General features: G+C 43.4%; 1 protein-coding gene across 1 annotated transcript in view; it reads right to left on the minus strand.

Annotated features, from left to right (window-relative positions):
- sh2b3 (SH2B adaptor protein 3) overlaps nucleotides 1-23,075 on the minus strand; it is a 194,087-nt gene that overhangs the window by 18,630 nt on the left and 152,382 nt on the right. Inside the window, exons 4-5 of the mRNA XM_034170620.1 lie at nucleotides 22,750-22,844; nucleotides 3,636-3,727 (exon numbers count right to left, since the gene is read on the minus strand). Coding sequence (XP_034026511.1) covers nucleotides 3,636-3,727; nucleotides 22,750-22,844 — 187 coding nt within the window. The remainder of the gene's footprint in view (nucleotides 1-3,635; nucleotides 3,728-22,749; nucleotides 22,845-23,075) is intronic.

Below are 23,075 nucleotides of genomic sequence, written 5' to 3' on the forward strand. Positions count from 1 at the left end.
TCAGAGTGACATTATCAAAGATTTGATTTAATGATTAGGTACTGAAGTCTGATTGGAAATCCTCCTCTAAAACCTCTAAAATAGAACCAGATCTAAACCTGGAAGCAAGAATTTTTTTTAGTACTCCTCACCACTGGCTTACAGTGCTGCCACAGTTACTTTAAAAAGTTACTTTATTAGTTACTTAATACAGTTACTTCATTAACAGCTGCGGACAACTTGCCAGCAGCTGCTGAATGTAACTAATAAAGCAACTAGTAATCTAACTTGGTTATTTTTAAGAATGAGTTACTTTGCTGATTAGTTACTTTGCTGATTACTCAATCTTAAGAATAACCAACTTAGATTACTACTTACCTTATTAGTATTCCAGCTAATAAAGTAACTGTATAAAGCTGCTAATGAAGTAACTGTATAAAGTATCTAAAAAAGCAGGTAACAAAGTAACTTTTCAAAGTAACTGTGACAGCAGTGCTGTTACAGATGAGTCCATCTGATCAATCTGGCTTCTGTTTGTATTTGTATATACTCATCAAAAACATAAATGCAATACACAGTAAAAGCTAAGGCTTATTTTTCCTCAAAGTTTCCACAGCAGATGAATCATTTCCATCTCGCCTTGTCCTCTGTATCTTCCTCTGTCACATCAACCACCTACATGTCCTCCCTCACCACATACATAAGCCTCCTCTTTGGCCTCCCTCTTCTCCTCCTGCTTGGTGGCTCCATCCTCAGCATCCTTCTCCCTATATACCCTCGGTCTCTCCTCTGCACATGTCCAAACCATCTCAATCTCGCCTCTCCAAACAGTCCCACCTGAGCTGTCCCTCTGATATGTTCAGTCCTAATCCTTTCCATTCTTGTCACTTCCAAAGAAAATTCCAACATCTTCAGCTCTGCCACCTCCTGCTCCTCTTCCTGTCTTTTTGTTACTGCCACCTTGTCTAAGGCGGACAACATAGCTGGTCTCACAACTGTCTTGTAAACTTTCCCTTCACTCTTGCAGATATTCTTCGGTCACAAATCACTTCTGCCACCTTTCTCCACCCTGCCTGCACTCTCTTCTTCACCTCTCTGCCACACTCTCCATTACTTTGGACAACTGACCCCAAGTATTTAAACTCATCTACTTTCACCACTTCTACTCCTTGTAACTGCACTATTCTGCTTGGGCTCCCTCTCATTCACACACTCAGTTTTGCTCCTATTGACTTTCATTCCCCTTTGCTCCAGAGCATATCTCAACCTTTCCAGGCTAGACTCAACCTGTTCTCAACTCTCACTACAGATCACAATGTCATCTGCAAACATCATAGTCCATGGACACTTCTGGCTGATTTTATCCGTCAACCTGTTCATCACCATTGTGAACAAAAAAGTACTCAGAGCTAATACTCCATGGAGGAGCTGCGGCATCTAATGGAACTAAGTTTAATGCGTGACGCGGCTATGCACGTGCAACAGGTGCTGGGCACATACTGTCCGGTCATGGAGAAGCCACACAAACCAGACTAACTGTGTTTTTCTCTTTTTATTTATTTATTTTTCTGATGGGTGCAGTGGAAATAAATTCCAATGCTGCTGGGGGCAACCTTTGTGCACAAAGGGACAATGGGCTACGCCTGTGTGGAGAATGTGGGTGAGGCAATTTGGACTTACTGTTTCTATATTTACTGTCTGTGAGGACGTCAATGGAAGTTAAGAGACACTGCTCCTGGACATCATACAGTAAGTCTGTGAGTGGTTGTTAACATTTTTCTTCTTTTTTTTATTATTATTATTGATTATTATTTATTTTTATTATTACACTATGTAACAAATTTTTATTTTTGTTTTGTTCCTGGGTACACAGTGTGTCTTCCTAACCTGTTATGCCTTAAATAAATAGAAAATAGCTGTTATTCCACAGAAACTTTGCTTCTGTGATCAGGACAATGATATTTTGAAATTTGTCTGTTTTCAAGAATATTCTCGATTCGCCTTCACTACTACTGAGTAGTCTTCTAGAATATTCTTTAACTGCTAGAACTGTCCAGAATTTTCTAGAAGTTTCCAGAATTATCTAGAAATTTCAAGAAACTTTCCGAACTTTCTAGAACGTAAAAAAAAAAATAAAAAAAAAATCAAAGTTTGTGCTGAATGTAGTCATTTTTCCATAGACTTTAGACATAAGCAGTTGAAATATAACACTTAGAAGCCAGGAACAAAAATTGTGTTACATAGTGATTATTTTCAGTTTTTCTGCCTGAAGTCAGGGGAATTTTCACAGCCTCTTTCACATAATAACAATGTAAAAGTCCACATCCACCCTGAGCACTGTATGTTCAAATGTGTTGTCATTTCAGCCACATGAGTGGCGCTTAACATCCGTGAGAGTGCCGCATGATATGCGCACGCACATCCTTGCACTTTCACGTGTGTGCCACACGGCTTGTCAGTGGCTCTCGAGTGGTATATGTGCAGACTGCTCGAGATTTGTGACCGTATATTCGCTGCCACTCCGGAGGGCAGTCAGAGGACAGTTGGCTGCCATGCGCGTACATGTCAGGATGATCAATTCAGCGAGATTCCACATGAAAAAATTGTCGTCTGTTTGCCTGTTTTCACGTGATTCTGTCTCCACCTACTCTTCACCAGTCGCAGCCCAGTGAGATATTAGCCTAAGCAATGGAATAATGGCGCTGTGTCATCATGTTGGATCTTAGCGCCATCATGCATATTTTAAAAATTAAGGTGTTCTCTCTGTTTTTCGTGTCGTTATGCATTGATAAACCTGCTGTGCACTCTGTTGATGAAAATGCTGATAGAACCCAAATAAAAGCATTTTTTGAATAGTAAAACTTGATTCATTTATACCGCTCATCCTTTCGCTTTGTGTGTCAGGTGGAGAGCAGCCAGTGGACTAAAACACTGAGCTGTGTATTTTTATAAGAATACATAAAGACACTGCTTTGCTTTTTATACACAAAAAGTCTATTTCAGATGATCAGCATGAACCTTCTTTCTCTTAAATGTCGTTATTTTACTCAATGTACCGCTTCGGAAAGTTTTAACTTCTGCTTCTGTTTGATTAACTCCTTACACCGGTTATGCGCATGATCGTCTCAGCTTTTTGTGGGAGCATTACAGTGCCACATATAAGTGTGGCACAGTCTATTGTACAGAGATAGTTCTTTGCTTTCTTGGGATTTAACCTCTAGTGCCATCATGCTCTAAATTTCTGGGGAGAGCCAGGTCAATTTATATTTAGTTTATACTGTCTGACTTCAACTCGGCAGCATGGTGACTTTGTAGTTAGCACTTCTGCATCAAACCAAGGTTGTGGGATCGCTTCCCACCTGGTCCTTTCTGTGTGGCGTTTGCATGTTCTCCCCGTGTTTGTGTGGGTTTCTCCAGGTGCACCAGCTTCTGCCACTTCTAAAGTCAGACAGGTTGAACTGGTAACTCACTCTGTGATGGACTGGTGTCCTGTCCAGAGTGTACCCCACTTTAAGCCCTATAACTGCTGGAATTGGCTCCATCCCGCCTGTGACCATTAACTAGAGTAGGCAGGTATAGCAAATGAATGAATCAATGTGTGTGTGTATGTGTGTGTGTGTGTGTATATATATATATGCAAAGGTGCCACTACTCACTGTGGGTTGCTGTGTTTGAGCTCCCTCTGTGATTGGCTGGAACAGAGCTGTCAGCTGGTGAAGGCGGGTGCTCCACATCCACACTGACTGACCTGAAGGCCGAGAACAGACCGACATTACACATACTGCTTCAGCTACACAACACGTGCAGGATGGACAACTTCGCAATCATTTATTTTGATCACTCAGTTTTCCACTGAGACGTTGTTTCACACCCTGTTGAAAAAAAAAAGCCAAAGTATGATGCAGAACAGCAGCACACTGCTAAGGAACAATAACTGCATAGAGGTGCAAAACAAATATAGTGCAGCTATTTTGTGCAGCAGAGAAAGAAGGCGGCATGTGCTCGCGCTGTGCAGGGTGAGGAAACAGCAGGCTGCAACAGCACAAAGAAACATCGCTCAGATGGGAAGTGAGTCCATTTCATCCGTTCACAGCTGAACCAAGACTCGGTGTGTGTGTGTGTGTGTGTGTGTGTGTGTGTGTGTGTGTGTGTGTGTGTGTGTGTGTGTGTGTGTGTGTGTGTGTGTGTGTGTGTGTGTGTGTGTGTGTGTGTGTGTGTGTGTGTGTGTGTGTGTGTGTGTGTGTGTGCGTGCGTGCGTGCGCACAGAGAAGAATGGGAAGGTTAAATAGGGAAGCTTGAGCAAATCCTGCTGAAATGCTGACTCGGGTTTGCAGCTCTCTGAATAACAGGAAGACAAGTCTCCTTTCTCCCCTCTCTGGGTGAGCTCTTGTTCTACTTCTGCCAAACAATGTGTGTTTCAGCCTGTTTAATGCTAAAGAGTTAAAGTCACTGCAAAATGTAAAATAAGGGTTTAAGTAGAGCGACATAATGGGTCGGATGTGTTTGTGCATCAGGTGACAAAATGATTTCTGTTCAGAGCTGCAGTTCTGTAAATGGCCAAATTTGCTCATTTGGAAAGACGTTCATCCAACAAATCAGGAAGGTGTGGGTGGAAAACACAACTTCTCCAAATTAGGTGCAATCCAGCTCCTCAATCTGATGGTTCTCTGGAAACTCCACGCTCACTCCATAATGCACTTTTAATCACAACAGGTAGATGGAAAATTTTCTCACATGTGGTATTTCCCCAAGATTTTTTTTTTTTTTTTTGGCACAGTGGAACTCACCCAAAAAAAAACCCCAGATACACAAAGTGGGAAAACAAGAGGTGCTCACAAATGCATCATTGAAAATAATCACACAAATATTTTATGTAAAAAATAAACTGTGTAATCTAGTGAGCATAACTCACTGTCAATTTCAATGTAATTTTATTTATTTCATTTATATAGCACCAAATCACAACAAAGCTGCCTCAAGGCCCTTCACACAGGTGAAAAGGTAAGGAAAAACTCCCTCTGATGATTTGAGGAAGAAACCTCAAGCAGACCAGACTCAAAGGGGTGACCCTCTGCTTGGGCCATGCTACGGACACACTGCCAAAAAATTTCACCATTGGATAATGATACGGAGACTCTGCCACAGGAGGCCTGTTTAATTTGCAGTCTATTCTTAAGGTCAGTTTTCATCTATCATAAGTAAGAATTTGTCCGTTATTAAATGACTAAATTTAAGTGTAGATTAAATTAAGGTGGTATTGCAGTGTGGCGTAGTAATTAACACTTTGCATATCAGGAGTTCCCCACCCCCCTGTGATTTTAGAATAAAGTAGTAGGGTGATTCTTTAACTACAGGCACTATTGGCCTTGTAAATGTAATTTCCACCACACCATTGCCTTACAATATAAAGCGCCTTGGGGCAACTGTTTGTTGTGATTTGGCGCTATATACATGTGCTCTGATGTCACTGTTTATCTCCACAGAAACTACCCAAACAATCTTTCATACAAACTGTTTAGGGACATTACAGTGTTGTGGTGGAAATTACGGCAATAGTGTGGGACAACTACATTTTGTTTAAAAAAATCACAACAGTTGTATGACATTTTGTTTAAAAAAATCACAACAGTTGTATGACATTGAATACCCCAATTATGTTTTGATTATTTTACTGATATTTTATTCAGAGATATTTTAAAACATTAGAAAAAATGTTTCTTTACCATTCATTTTTATCATTGAAGATCAAAAGTCTGGGTGTGGACAAGCACAAAACGGCAATATTTGCATATAATGATGCTGAAAAAAGGTGAAAAAGTCATCACAGACTACTAGAACAAATTTCTTAACACACTTTCATTGTAAAGATAACTATAAAAGTGTGAAATTTACCCTTTTTTCTGTTTTTCATACAACATGATCAAAGGACATAATAAGTGCCCGTAGTCTAAGAATCACCCAGTAACATTGGGCCATTTTGTGTGTGTGTCTGTGGGGGGGACTATTAATAAACAGGTAAAATTAAAGCATTTGGTGGTGTTTCTGTTACATACCTCACAAAAAAATTGTTCTAAAATCAGGTCTGCTTTGCTTTGTTTATAAATGACTTTTTATTACAATGACAAAAATTTTTTGCTTTCATTCACAAGTACGCAGTCTCGTTTGGAGGTGGGCGGTAAAGGTGAAAAATATGATGATGCATATGGCATCATTTCTCTAAGTCCGGGGTACAAACCACGGCATTTTCAATGGGGCTTTGGGGAAATTACATGCAAACAAAGTGAAAATGCAAAGAAAAAGTGACGATGTGGTGGGAAAGCGGTCATGTGTTGCGGTTTGTTAAAGATCTGGAGCACAAATGTGTCTAGGCAATTTTGCAGGCGAGAGAATGGAGCTATTCTGCTTAGCTGTGTAGGCTAACACTTAACGACACAATGTTTCCTATCTCCTCACCTTTTCTTCTCCACCAGGAACAAAACAAACAAAAAAATTGACTGCTTCAGTGATTGCAGCCGAAAACAAAACCGAAACAAAACCATACACCATTTATCCATGTGAAATTATGTTGTGTATATATTAAATGGAGGTCCCCGTAAGTGGTCAAATCACGCAATATCACAGAGGGTTCAAACAAGACTACGGTCTCCAATTTAATACAGTGAAATTAGCATATAATGAATTCAGGTGGACCAGCAAATTCTGTCCGTTATAACCGAAATCAGTCATATGTATAAAACAGACAAAATCCATTATATTTATGAAATGGAAAAAATCTGTTATACATATAAAACGGACAAAATTCACTATCTGTATGTCACAGATTAGTTACAGTCAGGAGGGGCCAAACAATCTATAGGGAATCCTAAATCAGGGCCTGCCTCATTTAATGACAAGCCTTCACAGTTGTATTTCTATGACTTATTCCTGCAGAAACAAACTGCAGCACATGTAATAAAACATTATTCTTACTGTATGTTGAAATGCAAAGGTTGTTACCGTTAAATTATTTATACTCTGTCAACAATCAAATCTGATTTATGCAACATGTTGCAACAATAAATATAAAGTGATTTACACACAGAAGAAAAAACAAAGCCTAAAAACAACCCCTCCACAAAACAAGAGTAAAATAATGACAAAACTAAAACATATCGTGCTGCAATAAAATAATGAACTTTATGTACCCAATCATTTACAGCAGATGTTAGGAGCTGTGGAAATATTTATCTTTGCATTAGAAAGGAACTGTTGTGTTCAGTGGTGTGTTGAAGCTGGTTGTGTTAAGATTTTGTTGATTGTGCAAGGCAGGGAACACACAAAAAAAGGCACGTTATCAGTAGCATAGTTAAATAAAGTGTCAATGATGCAGGGCTCATCCGGGTTTATTCTACGAACTATTTCCCCACACTGTGCGGTTAAAAAAATGATGACACACTGCAAATAAAATTCTTTATCAATCACTGGAAATTTTGTAAGTGTCATTTTGGCATTTACACTATTGTGTAAACAGACTTTTCAACAAAACCTGAACTACAAGGTGAAATGTTTACAGCAATGCGGAAACTGTTTTGAGGGACAGTAATTTACACGCTGCTGTAAATATTTTTGCTTGTAGCTGAGGATCTCTTCCAAAATTTTTACAACGTCTAAATTTTCTTGAATGGTGTGTTAATTCGGTGAATTTTTTAAAGGGAAAACGACGCATTCAAGCTGCCTCCACACACCCATGAATATTGTGCTGAGAATGACGAGCTGAGCAGATAATTCATCATGAGGCGGCATAGCAAAACAATTGTTCATTTTGTGATAAAAGCATGGAATTTGGCACACATATTCTAAAGCAGACCTCTAATGAGCTACAGGGGTCAATAAAGAATTACACGGGGGTCAAAATTTAAAAATGCTCCAATTATGTTGAAAAATATACCACATTATTTGTCTAATCATAACAATTCCAAAAAGATATAGTTTGGACTGTCTATGATGGAATGTTATGGAGTTATGGGGTAAAAACAGCAAAAACGGTGACAAAGATCAGTTTCAGTTTGTGCAGGGGTCAAAAGCTAAAGTTGATCCAATTTTGGTAAAAAGTGGTGCAAATTATTGGTTGAAATAAAAGTAGTGGTAGTTGAAGTAAAAGTATGGAATAATTTTGACTGTGTTGAATGCTTGGTCTCCAAAGTAAAGGTCAAACAAGGTTGATGTCCATTGGATTCTACGACATATGTTACCCCGTAACATGATAACTAAGCATGACAGATGGTGCAAACTATTCCATTTTAAAATGCTATTAGCGCATACTTATTACTATCATACTATTACTTATACATATTATTATATATAGAAGTATTATTATACTTATACATATTATATACTAAACATATAAGTGTCGTCATCCATAATGACAACACTTATAAGTGTGCACAAAGCTGAGCATCTAACAAACCGTTTCTAACAGGCTGTGTTCACGATTAATGGATGTGCACATCCACTAAGTTTTCTCACATTGGAAAGCGGCTGCTGTTTTTACCGTGACTGCATGACAATGAACAGTTGTCACCTAAAAATGAGTCATCATAACACGACATCACACTTATGTAAACTTTGCAATTAATCTGTGGCTCCATTCTTAACATGAGCAGCTACATTGCATTCAAGTGCACGCTAGGATGTGTTCCTCAAAGAAACATGCAGCTATCCAGCACCAAACTATCAAACAATGAAAGTATGTCCAGTACCTGAAGGATTTCGATTTCCGTTCTGCCGTTTTCTTCATAAAAGCCTCCCTGCTCACTCTCACAGGGGCTGCAGCACTATTGTTAGCCTACGGTCTTCCCGCGCCAGACAGTGTCGATTGAGTCGGCTGTGCACCGGCCTCGGCCTGCATGGCACTCAGGGCTGCCATGCCCACTCCACGGATGGACCAGTGATTGCAGCGCCCTGTATGGGCTGTAGTCACCGCCAAAATGAAAACCAAAATGCAGAGATTGTCCTCTGACCATCAGGCTTTGTGTAACATTTGTGTTTTGTCATGGTTTGTGTCATCTGCGCGTAAACATAAAGAGCTGAAGTGGTTTATGTGAAATTTCTCCGCAAAATGGGTTTGCACGCAGTCAGATTCACACCAAGTCTCATGCTAAAACATGGCAAGAGGACGCCACAGTACAGTGGCACTGGATTAGGGATGGGTATTCATAAGATTTGATCAAAATCTATGCCATTATTGATTCCGCTAATTGATATGATTATTTATTGATTCCTTTATCGATACCTCTCATGAATTTTCTGTGTACTAAAAGTAGGCTTTACAGGTTTTCTATGTCAGCAACATTTTATTGAATCTTGAAGTAAATAAATATGAAAATGGTCATTGGATCCTTAATCTCGGGACATACAGTTGTGCTCAAACGTTTACATACCCTGGCAGAATTTTTGCTTTTTTGGCCATTTTTAAGAGAATATGAATGACAACACAAAAGCTTTTTCCACTCATGGAGTGGTTTGGTGAAGCCATTTATTGTCAAACAACTGTTTCCTCTTTTTGAATCAAAATGACAAGAGAACTACCCAAATGAACCGTATCAATAGTTTACATACCCCTGTTCTTAATACTGTGTATTGCCCCCTTTAACATCAATGACAGCTTGGAGTCTTTTGTGGTAGTTGTGGACGAGGCTCTCTGGTGGTAAAGCTGCCACTGAATATGTTTCGGACTTTATTTACAACAATTACAAAGAAATACAAACAATATGGCACTCTATGGTAAATCTGCATGGAGTAGACAGTTCTCAAAAACTGAGTGACTGTGCAAGAAGTAGAAGAGTGAGGAAAGCCACCAAGACACCCAGACAACTACCAACTTTGCATTTTGTATCACCAGTTATCCATCTTCATGTATTCATATAGAGGAGGATTTTCTTAAAAAGAAGACCTGAAAGTTTAGTTACAAATTGCCAGAAGGTACATCTGAGATACAAGCCTGGATTTGATCTCTTTTGGTGAAAGAAAATCCTTCTCTGCTCTACTCCACTATAATGCTAAGAGTAGTGATGCAGTTGTTTGATAATAAATGGCTTCACCCAACCACTAACCATGAGTGAAAAAAAAGTTTTTGTGTTGTCATTCATATTCTCTTAAAATTGGCCAAAAAAGCAAACATTCTGCCAGGGTATGTAAACCTTTGAGCACAACTGTAAATAATAGTAAATAAAATCTGTACATAGTCGCTGGATCCTTTATCTCTGGACATAAATAGAAATAAACAAATTCTGTACATGATCACTGGATCCTTGATCTCTGGACATAAATAGAAATAAACAAAATCTGTAGTTTTTGTCAAAAGCATTTCCTTTCAGGTATAAATGAGACACAACAAGATCAATGTAATTCACAAAGAACGGAAGATGTCTCGTTTTGTGAGAAAAAAAACGGTTTTGGTCGGTTGTAGTTTGTTGTCTCTATTACAACATTTGGAAAGAGGTGTGATTTGATTTAAAACAACGATTCCCTTTGATGTTATTCATTCTGACCGAAATCTATCTTTACAACTTTACTCAGCAGAGAGCCATGCAGTTAGTCCAACAAAACAGAGGCTATCATTATTATTATTATAATTAGGGATGGGTATTAATAAGATTTTATCAATATCGATGCCATTATCGATTCCGTTTATTGAGCTGATTCCTTATCGATTCCCTTATCGATACCTCTTGTGAATTTTCTGTGTACTAAAAGTAGGCTTTACAGGATTTCTATGTCAACAACATTTTAAATTGGTCACTGGATCCTTGATCTCTGGACATAAACAAAAATAAATCAAATCTGTAGTTTTTGTCAAAAGCATTTCCTTTCAGACATTTTGGCATGAATGTCTCTCCACACCTCTGAGCTGAGCTCAGCCGGCTGCTGCACATCAGCACAGGATGTCTCATTTTGGGAGGAAAAAACGTTTTGATCGATTGCAGTTTGTTTGTATTACGTTTGGAAGGAGGTGTCATTTGATTTAAACGGCATTTCACTTTGAATGTATTCATTCCAACTGGACTCTATCGTTCTAACTTGACTCGGCAGAGAGCCGCACAGCATTTGGAGCTGTGTGAACAGACCGGAGGACGATTCTCATTTCTTTCTTGCAACAAGACAGGAGTCCCAGTTAGTGAATTTAATCCACACAAAAGTGACTCACGATTGACATATTCAGGGATGAGTGGTAAAAAACAAAAAAAAGTTGAAACTCAAAATTACCCCCCAACACCACCCACATGAAAATGTTTGAATTCTAGAAGCTCTGAAATGCAATCTGGGACTATTCCAGACAATAAACTGCAGTGAGTGCAGCATCCGTTTTGGTGAGGAAAAAACCCAACTTTCCTTATTCAAATTCCTTCCAGCAGTATTCTGCTCTTACTAGGATGCAGCAGTTTTCTAGCTTGGCAGATAGTTCTGGAGGAAATTACTGAAGAAATTAACAAATTGAAAATATGGTTTGACCGAAACAAGTTGTCATTAAACTTAAATAAAACAGGGATGAAGTGGAGGTGTAAGAGTCACTAGGTGTTCACAGGAAAGTTATTTATTTCTATATGTATTTATTTTCATTGTTAGTTGGTTTTATCTTTTCTGTTGTTTTGTTTCATGAGGTTGTTTTTGTCTCTTTCTCTAAAACTGTATTGTAGCATTATTAGTTATTATGAGTTATTATTACTATTATTGTTGCTGTTGCTATTATTATTAATATATGAATAAAAAAAAAAAAAAAATACAATTTGACTCTTTTATGACAACAAACGCTGAGCCATTATTATACAGAAAACAAATGCACACACAACCTGCTGTGATGTGAACAGCTTAATGCTAACAGCTTAATGCTAACTTTAACATTGAAAATGCCATAGACATGCTAACACGTTAGCATTGGTCGTGTTTTTAAGCTATAAAATACATGTATCAACTGTTTCAGAAGACCATAACAGGTCAGTTTAACATAAAAAAGGTAAATATTACTCACAGACATATGCTCTTTAGGGTTTAGCGGGGAAAATTAAGAAAAAGCAAAATAAAACAATGAATCAACGAAGCACCAGATCGAAGCACTGCTTTGATCTGCGAATCACTGCTTCGATTGGTTCAAGGTTCAAAGCAAAGCCGTGCTGCAGAAAAGTTGATTACAGACCCACTATAGGGTCTGTAATCAATGTAGAGAAATTATAATTTTCCTGACAAACACCCCCAAAAACAACAGCCACTCGGAAGGACCGATAAGAGAATCGTTAAGCAAAAAGGTTATTGATGTCGGTGGATCGAATAATTTCTTAACGATACCCGAAAGGAACCGGTTCTCGATACCCATCCCTATTAACAATAATAATAATAATGATGCAGGGGTCGAAATACATTTTTTAACCTACTTGCACTGGTGCTAGTAACAAAAAAATTACTTGCACCAAAAAAAAGTTACTTGCACAACCAAAAGTCAGTCTTATATCAACCTTAAAACTCCTCCTCTGATGTGTCAGACTCTTAATTCCTCTCTGGGGAGAGTTTGCTGCTGCTGCTGCTCTCCCCTCAGTGACTGGTTTATAACACAATTATGACAGAGTTTTAGGGGGGAGAGAGAGCGAGGAACTACGGGAGCCCTGGAAGTGTCATTGCAAAATGTTTTTCATGTGGAGAGAATGTCCGCATGTTTATTATAATGTACGCACGTTTTATTATTTTGTGCGCTCATTTTATGATATTGTGCGCACGTTTTATTATGTCGTGCCCACGTTTTATTATATTGTGCGCTTGTTTAATGATATTGTGCGCACGTTTTAAGCATAGTTTGAGTAAAACAACGGCACGATCTACTTAAACGTGGCCACAATTTGTAAAACATGCACTCAATATTGTCTTGACACATAAATGCTGACTATTAGTCAACAAACCAGGAGACAGTGTAATACATTTCCCCATTAGAAATGGATCTATCAGGGTATATCATCATGGTTTGGTCGCACAAGGACATATAGAGAACTCCAGCTGCCCAGCATGACATCATCTGGAGTTTAAGCACATTAAAAAGGATGCTGAGGGCGAAGTGTCATGAGGATGACAATTTAGGTCACATTATGAAGTTCATTTTGAACGAAAGGAAAACGTGTGCACGTTTTATTAATTCGAGGGCTCGATTAAAGGAAAACGTGTGGACATTTTATTAATTCGAGGGCTCGATTAAAGGAAAATGTGCGCACGTTTTATTAATTTGAGAGCATGTTTTATTAATTTGTGTGCACAATTAAAGGAAAACGTGCGCACAAATTATCATGGCCAGAAAAAAATATCACTTTAAGTGACGTCTCCTGGGTTCCGTAAAGGAACCGCAGCGACAAACACTTTTTTTTTCACGTGCGCACGCGAACTAATCGTCTGTGAATAGAATTTTATTAACTACACAGATGAATAATAAAACAAATGGTGACTGGTTTATAACACAATGATGACAGAGTCTGGGGGGGGGGGGGGGGGAGGTGATGGTCTAGTGGTTAAGGTGTTGGGCTTGAATCCAGAAGACCATGGGTTCAAATCCCCGCCTGACTGGAAAATCACTAAGGGCCCTTGGGCAAGGCCTTTAATCCCCTATTGCTCCCGGTGTGTAGTGAGCGCCTTGTATGGCAGCACCCTGACATCGGGGTAAATGTGAGACATAATTGTAAAGCGCTTTGAGCATCTGATGCAGATGGAAAAGCGCTATATAAATGCAGTCCATTTACCAGTCCATTTAGAGAGAGAGAGAGGAACCGTAGCCAGCCAGTTTTTTTCTTTTCTTTGTTTACATGTGCGGGCGTGAACACAACAAATAGAGCACAGCAACTCGCTCCGTGTGTCCGAGTCATAAAACGCAGGGAAGAAGAAGACAACACACTGGACACACACACAGTGTTACGCACAGCGAGTCGAACTCAAGCCACAGAATGATTCTCGTTTCTTGCCCGCAACAAGAAAAGAGTCCCAGTTAGTGACTTTAATCAGCACAAAGGTGAGTCACAATTGACATCTTTAAATGGCCTTGAGGGGGAGTTAACCCTCTGGGGTCCGAGGGCATATTTTGGACAGTTTACTCGCCTGACATAAATGTTTTATTATTGCTGTTAACAGCTCTCCCTGCATCCCACAATCAAATTTTATGTCTCTTTTTTTCAGGACAACCTGTACTTTCAGAATATATATGTTATAGTTGTGTTTTATAAGCAGTTGTGGGCACAATTCCGATAATCCGATAACCGATAATTATAGAAGATAATGTTTTCATTATTGGATTATCTTTTCAGATAATTTGAAAACCATTATTGGACTAATTATCTTCCAATAAATTTTTGTCCGATAATTTTTAGACTGTTAATATGGTAAACAAAGCTGAACAGCTACAAACACTTGTAAAATTTAAAATCAGTTGAGCACCTACCTGTTAAATGTTTTGTAGCAGATGTGTAGTTCAAACCTCTGCAAACAGAGGAGAGCTACTTCTAAAAGAAACCACTCTATCCTCTGCAGGCAAAGGAGAACTGGTCACCAAGAAAAAAAAAACCTAATTTCTTTTAACCCCATACTGATACACAGGCATTATCAGATCTGCTCGTTAGTCTGCATCTAAAAAGGAGTGAACACACCTTGGAGAGCTGTTGCACCAAGTGGACTGACATGAATCATGGCTCCAACACGAGAGATGTCAATTGAAACAAAGGAGAGGATTATCAAACTCTTAAAAGAGGGTAAATCATCACGCAATGTTGCAAAAGATGTTGGTTGTTCACAGTCAACTGTGTCTAAACTCTGGACCAAATACAAACAACATGGGAAGGTTGTTAAAGGCAAACATACTGGTAGACCAAGGAAGACATCAAAGTGTCAAGACAGAAAACTTAAAGCAATATGTCTCAAAAATCGAAAATGCACAACAAAACAAATGAGGAACGAATGGGAGGAAACTGGAGTCAACGTCTGTGACCGAACTGTAAGAAACCACCTAAAGGAAATGGGATTTACATACAGAAAAGCTAAATGAAAGCCATCATTAACACCTCAACAGAAAAAAACAATGTTACAATGGGCTAAGGAAAAGCAATCGTGGACTGTGGATGACTGGATGAAAGTCATATTCAGTGATGAATCTCGAATCTGCATTGGGCAAGGTGATGATGCTGGAACTTTTGTTTGGTGCCGTTCCAGGGAGATTTATAAAGATGACTGCCTGAAGAGAACATGTAAATTTCCACAGTCATTGATGATATGAGGCTGCATGTCAGGTAAAGGCACTGGGGAGATGGCTGTCATTACATCATCAATAAATGCACAAGTTTACGCTGATATTTTGGACACTTTTCTTATCCCATCAATTGAAAGGATGTTTGGGGATGATGAAATCATTTTTCAAGATGCTAATGCATCTGTTGTGTGGGCCGCTGAAGAGGAGGTACTGCTGGCCCACCACCACCAGATGGCGCCCTGCTTGAAGTGCGGGCTTCAAGCACGAGAGGGCTTCATAGCAACCGGGAGTGACAGCTGTCACTCGTCATCAGCACCAGCTGTCACTCATCCACATCACCACCACCATAAAGGCCGGACTGCAACTTCACCTCCCCGCCAAGAAATCAGCTACCTTGGAGGTAATTTTCTCTGCTGAACAAAACCTTGTGTAATAGTCTGAACTTCTTTTGCAGCCGTTTTCCTGTGGTGATTGCCTTATCTGTGGGATTGGCGTTTGGTGTGATCAGCGACGGCTTCGCTTCACACCCCAACCAGATAAGTGGTTAAACAGGAGCTGCACGAGTGTGTGACTGGAGGTGGAGGTTCTCCCTCCTTACAGAACACAGACTGTGGGATTACTGAGTGTGCGTACTCACACTCACCTGTGCTGTTTCTGTTCTCTGCCAGCAGTACCAGGTCTGACAGCTGGAGACGGTGACCACCTGGGGACCCAGGACTTGGCGGCTGCGGTGTTCTTCAGATCCGTTGGCGGTGAGGGCCGTGTGGAATCCGGCTTGGTTCTGGACGGGCGTCTCCTATCCTCAAGCCTGCCCACACGTCACCCAACGTGTAATTGACTATAGTCTAAAACTGATTGTTGTCTGTATTCCGTTGTGCACAATTTACAACATTAAATTGTTACTGTTTGGCTTATCCATTGCCCGTTCATTTAACGCCCCCTGTTGTGGGTCCGTGTTCCTACACTTTCACAACAGGATTTCTCGGCCAGCGTCATGGATCCCGAGGGGCATCAACCATCGCTTGAACAGCCAATGGAAGAGCGAGGTGCACAGGCGCCAGCAGGAGGCGTGTTAGGTGAGCTGCAGCACATCTTAACCGCTTTTACTGCTCGGTTGGACTTAGTTACCGAGCAGATCATTTTTCTCCATCGAAGGATGGAGGCTCTCACCGCCCAGGTGGAAGCGCATGCTCAGGGCGCTGCTGCAGCACCTCCTCCTGCTGACCGAATGCCAGAGACAGACATTCCACTGGTCGTTCAACGAATCCCCCCACCTTCCCCTGAAGCATACATAAGCCCTCCGGAGCCGTACGGAGGCTGTGTGGAGACGTGCGCGGACTTCTTGATGCAGTGCTCGCTCGTCTTTTCACAGCGTCCCGTCATGTACGCGTCAGACGCTAGCCGGGTGGCTTACGTTATAAATTTGCTTTGAGGAGAGGCACGCGCCTGGGCTACGGCGCTCTGGGAGCAGAATTCACGGCTCCTAACGATTTACACTGAGTTTGTGAGGGAGTTCCGACAGGTGTTCGACCACCCTCAGAGGCGAGACCGCTTCAAGCGTGCTGCTGTCAATAAGACAGGGGTGTCGAAGTGCAGCGAAGTATGCAGTCAACTTCAGCATCGCGGCAGCGCGAGCCGGCTGGAATGCTGTTGCGCTCCGCGCCGCCTTTGTAAACGGACTGTCTCTGGTCCTTAAGGAGCACCTGGTGGCGAAGGACGAGCCGCGGGATTTAGATGGGCTTATCGACCTGGTTATACGGTTAGACAACCGATTAACAGAACACCGACGGGAGCGAGACGAAGGGTGTGGTCAGGCACAAGCCGTCCCTCTTCCTCCCGGGTCCAAAAGGGAGCCGACTTCCCCACGCTCCACAGCCAGGGCTCTCCACGTGACGACAGCCTGCTGACGTTGTTATGGAAACGAGCAGGGCCAAAAAGCGATCAGATCAGAGACAAAGGAGGCTGATCCGTGGAGAGTGTTTTCTCTGCAGCTCAACCGAGCACACACAGAGAGAATGCCCCAAACGGCCAAAACAGCAGCACTCGTCCTTAGAGACTGGGCTAAGGGTGGATCACAATACCCACGCGGGGAGACCCCGAAAATCTGCACGTATCCCAGTCACGATCCTGAGTGGGGATCTAACCCTTCACGCCCCAGCACTGGTGGACACGGGGTCGGAGGGGAATCTGCTGGACAGCAGATGGGCAAAGGAGGTTGGGCTCCCTCTAGTGGCCTTACCGTCACCATTGTCGGTGCGGGCACTAGATGGCACCTTTCTTCCACTAATCACACACCAGACACAGCCCATGACTTTGGTTGTATCTGGGAATCACAGGGAGGAGGTTGTGTTTTATGTAACACCTTCTACCTCCCGAGTGATTTTGGGTTTTCCATGGGTGTTAAAACACAATCCCCGGATTGATTGGCTGTCTGGGGTTGTGGTTCAGTGGAGTGAAACCTACCACCGGGAGTGTTTAGGATCCTCGGTTCCACCCGGTGTGACAGCTAAGGAGGAGGTTTTAGTCCCCCCCAATCTGGCGGCGGTGCCAGCCGAGTACCATGACCTTGCTGACGTCTTCAGCAAGGATCTGACACTCACGCTGCCCCCACACCGTCCGTACGATTGTGCCATTGATTTGATATCGAGCGCTGAGTACCCGTCCAGCAGGCTGTACAACATCTCACGTCCGGAACGCGAATCAATGGAGACCTACATCCGGGACTCGTTAGCTGCCGGGTTGATCCGGAACTCCACCTCCCCGATGGGTGCTGGTTTCTTTTTTGTGGGCAAAAAGGACGGCGGACTCCGTCCACGCATTGATTACAGAGGGCTGAACGAGATCACGGTTCGCAACCGATACCCGTTACCTCTGTTGGATTCAGTGTTCACGCCCTTGCATGGAGCCCAAATTTTCACAAAATTGGATCTTAGGAATGCTTATCACCTGGTTCGGATCCGGGAGGGAGACGAGTGGAAGACGGCATTTAACACCCCGTTAGGTCACTTTGAGTACCTGGTCATGCCGTTCGGCCTCACCAATGCGCCCGCGACGTTCCAAGCTTTGGTTAATGACGTCTTGCGGGACTTCCTGCATCGGTTTGTCTTCATATATCTAGACGATATACTCATCTTTTCTCCGGATCCTGAGACCCATGTCAAGCATGTACGTCAGGTCCTACAGCGGTTGTTGGAGAACCGGCTGTTTGTGAAGGGTGAGAAGTGCGAGTTCCACCGCCCTTCTTTGTCCTTCCTGGGGTTCATAATCTCCTCCAACTCCGTCGCCCCTGATCCGGCCAAGGTTGCGGCGGTGAGAGATTGGCCCCAACCAACAAACCGTAGGAAACTGCAACAGTTCCTCGGTTTTGCACATTTCTACCGGAGGTTCATTAAGGGCCACAGTCAGGTAGTTAGCCCCCTGACAGCCCTTACCTCCACAAAAGTCCCCTTCACCTGGTCAGATCGGTGCGAAGCCGCGTTTAGGGAGTTGAAACGCCGGTTCTCGACTGCACCAGTTCTGGTGCAGCCCGATCCCAATCGCCAGTTTGTAGTTGAAGTGGACGCCTCTGACTCAGGGATAGGAGCCGTGCTATCCCAGAGCGGGGAGTCCGACAAGGTTCTCCATCCAGGTGCCTACTTTTCCCGCAGGTTGACCCCGGCTGAAAGGAACTATGACGTTGGCAATCGGGAACTTCTTGCAGTGAAGGAGGCTCTTGAGGAGTGGAGACACCTGTTGGAGGGAGCATCGGTACCATTTACGGTTTTCACGGACCATCAGAACCTGGAGTACATTCGGACCGCCAGGCGTCTGAACCCCAGGCAAGCCCGCTGGTCACTGTTCTTCGGGCGTTTTGACTTTCGGATCACCTACCGCCCCGGGACGAAAAACCAACGATCTGACGCCCTGTCCCGGGTGCATGAAGAGGAGGTCAAGACCGAGCTGTCAGACCCCTCTGAAACCATCATCCCCGAGTCCACTGTCATGGCCACCCTCACCTGGGACGTGGAGAAGACCATCCGGGAGGCCCTGACACGAAGCCCGGACCCGGGGACAGGTCCGAAGGACAAATTGTACGTCCCACCAGAGGCCAGGGCTGCGGTCCTAGACTTCTGTCACGGTTCCAAGCTCTCCTGTTATCCAGGGGTGCGAAGGACCGTGGCAGTGGTCCAGCAGCGCTTCTGGTGGGCGTCTATGGAAGCCGACGTCCGGGAGTATGTCCAGGCCTGCACCACCTGTGCCAGGGGCAAAGCCGACCACCACAAGGCCCAAGGCCTCCTCCAGCCTCTGCCCGTGCCTCATCGCCCCTGGTCTCACATCGGCCTGGACTTTGTCACGGGCCTCCCGCCGTCCCAGGGCATGACTACCATCCTCACGATAGTGGACCGGTTCTCCAAGGCGGCCCACTTCGTGGCCCTCCCGAAGCTCCCGACGGCCCAGGAGACTGCAGACCTCCTGGTCCACCATGTCGTGCGTCTGCATGGGATTCCATCGGACATTGTCTCGGATCGTGGTCCTCAGTTCTCCTCCCAGGTTTGGAGGAGCTTCTGCAGGGAACTGGGGGCCATCGTAAGTCTCTCGTCCGGGTACCATCCCCAGACGAACGGGCAGGCAGAGCGGACGAATCAGGAACTGGAGCAGGCCCTCCGCTACGTGACCTCTGCACTCATAATAGCCAAGTATCGTCTGCTACCGGCCTCTCCCCGTTTGAGGTGTGTTTGGGGTACCAGCCCCCATTGTTCCCGCTAGTGGAGGGAGAGGTCGGGGTGCCCTCGGTCCAGGCCCATCTGAGGAGGTGCCGTTGGGTGTGGCGTACCGCCCGCTCCGCCCTGCTCAAAGCCCGGACGAGGGCCAGGAACCATGCAGACCGCCGGCGTGCCCCGGCCCCTACGTATCAGCGTGGGCAGGAGGTTTGGCTTTCCACGAAAGACATTCCCCTGCAAGTGGAATCCCCGAAGTTAAAGGACAGATACATAGAACCTTTCACCATAACCAAAATCCTCAGTCCAGCCGCAGTGAAGCTGAAGCTGCCAGCTTCACTGCGGATACATCCGGTTTTCCGTGTGTCACGTATCAAGCCTCACCACGTTTCACCCCTCTGTACCCCCGGACCGGCGCCGCCTCCTGCCCGGATCATCGATGGGGAGCCGGCTTGGACTGTGCGCCGGCTCCTGGACGTCCGTCGGAAGGGCCGGGGGTTCCAGTATTTGGTGGACTGGAAGGGGTATGGACCTGAAGAACACTCCTGGGTGAAGAGGAGCTTCATCCTGGACCCGGCCCTCCTGGCCGACTTCTACCCGCGGCACCCGGACAAGCCTGGTTGGGCGCCAGGAGGCGCCCGTTGAGGGGGGGGTCCTGTTGTGTGGGCCGCTGAAGAGGAGGTACTGCTGGCCCACCACCACCAGATGGCGCCCTGCTTGAAGTGCGGGCTTCAAGCACGAGAGGGCGTCATAGCAACCGGGAGTGACAGCTGTCACTCGTCATCAGCACCAGATGTCACTCATCCACAAAGGCCATAAAGCCCGGACTGCAACTCCACCTCCCCGCCGGGAAATCAGCTACCTTGGAGGTAATTTTCTCTGCTGAACAAAACCTTGTGTAATAGTCTGCACTTCTTTTGCAGCCGTTTTCCTGTGGTGATTGCCTTATCTGTGGGATTGGCATTTGGTGTGATCAGCGACGGCTTCGCTTCACACCCCAACCAGATAAGTGGTTAAACAGCAGCTGCACGAGTGTGTGACTGGAGGTGGAGGTTCTCCCTCCTTACAGAACACAGACTGTGGGATTACTGAGTGTGCGTACTCACACTCACCTGTGCTGTTTCTGTTCTCTGCCAGCAGTACCAGGTCTGACAGCTGGAGACGGTGACCACCTGGGGACCCAGGACTTGGCGGCTCCGGTGTTCTTCAGATCCGTTGGCGGTGAGGGCCGTGTGGGATCTGGCTCGGTTCTGGACGGGCGTCTCCTATCCTCAAGCCTGCCCACACGTCACCCAACGTGTAACTGACTATAGTCTAAAACTGATTGTTGTCTGTATTCCGTTGTGCACAATTTACAACATTAAATTGTTACTGTTTGGCTTATCCATTGCCCGTTCATTTAACGCCCCCTGTTGTGGGTCCGTGTTCCTACACTTTCACAACAGCATCCTGCCATAGAGCAAAAACTGTGAACATTCACCTTCATTCAACATTCCTTGCAAAAAGACACATAGGGTCAATGTCATGGACTGCAAATAGTCTGGATCTTAATCCAATTGAAAATCTTTGGTGGAAGTTGAAGAAAATGGTCCATGACAAGGCTCCAACCTGCAAAGCTGATCTGGCAACAGCAGTCAGAGAAAGTTGGAGCCAGATTGATGAAGAGTACTGTTTGTCACTCATTAAGTCCATGCCTCAGAGACTGCAAGCTGTTATAAAAGCCAGATGTGGTGCAACAAAATACTAGTGATGTGTTGGAGCGTTCTTTTGTTTTTCATGATTCCATCATTTTTTCCTCAGAATTGAGTGATTCCATATTTTTTTCCCTCTGCTTGGTCTAAAAAAGTAACCGTTACTGACTGCCACAATTTTTTTTCCTGATTTCTTATAGTGTTTCTTAAAGCCAGAAAGTTGCCATTTGAAATGACTTTAGTTTTGTGTCATGTCTGTGATCTGTTTTTTTTCTACAAAATTAAACAACTGAATGAACATCCTCCGAGGCGGTGATTCCATAATTTTTGCCAGGGGTTGTATAATAGTAGTGTGCATATGATAAAAAATAACGTAAACAAGTTATAAATACATTAAGACAGTAAATTAACATAAAAAAAATTACATACTCATAAATAACAGGCAATAGGTTGAGTTCTTCCTCTAAAACTGTTGAGGTCTAAGGTTCAATCTGGACTTACACCATTCCACCTCATTACAGAAACTTTGCATAATTTATTACCACATTGAAAAATGTCAGTTACCTATTTTATAAACTTTACCCAATCTAGAACCCGTGGATTCCCACGGGTAATGCCTTAGTGTGTTAATAAACATCCATTCCTACATATAAGACCTGCAACACATTCCAAAAAAGTCATTCCATTCTTCCTCCAAACACATCTTAAGGTGTGCAACGGGGTTATCGTTCTTGTGTTAGTCATTTTAAATTTCTCCATACATTTTCTATTGGGACAGATCAAGACTGCAGGCAGGTCAGTCCAGTTACTGTAGCTTCTTGTTCTGCAGCCATGCCTTTCTAATGGTTGGAAAATGTGGTTATACATTGTCTTATTAAGAAATCTAAACTTTTACACAAAGATTAAAGACTGTCACGCATCTGTCTTTGCCGTTCTCTGCTGTGGGGTTTCCAGCCATGCTTGGTACGTTTCAGTTGTTTTAACGGTGCTCAGTGAATGAAGGTGTGCCCTGAGATTTTTACAATCGATGTTTTGTCACACAAAACAAATTATGTGGCATAGGTTTAAGTTTGGAAATAATTTTTGGAGAATCAAGTTGAGTTGAAATTGACTGTGGACTGTGTTTAAAGGTTCCTACCTGTTGCTGATGCATTCTTTTAGTTCCGTAGTCCAGGAGCTGACCTGCTGGTCACTGTCCGTCTCAAATATAAGACTACCTGGATGGTGATTAACCTGCAGAGACACACACATGTGACATCCACATCCCATAAAAAGCACTTACACAAAGTATTAAGAATACAAGTTATGGTGATTTTTTGGGGGGGGGAGCACCAGGTTTGGAAAAGCAGCTTAGAGATGAAGTCCATTTACTGGCTTAATGTGACACATTATATATGTGGTACCTGACTGCTTCATGTTACAACAAATATAAACGCAACACTTTTGGTTTTGCTCCCATTTTGT

The sequence above is a fragment of the Thalassophryne amazonica genome, chromosome 5, assembly GCF_902500255.1.
Source record: "Thalassophryne amazonica chromosome 5, fThaAma1.1, whole genome shotgun sequence".
Classification (NCBI taxonomy): Eukaryota; Metazoa; Chordata; class Actinopteri; order Batrachoidiformes; family Batrachoididae; genus Thalassophryne; species Thalassophryne amazonica.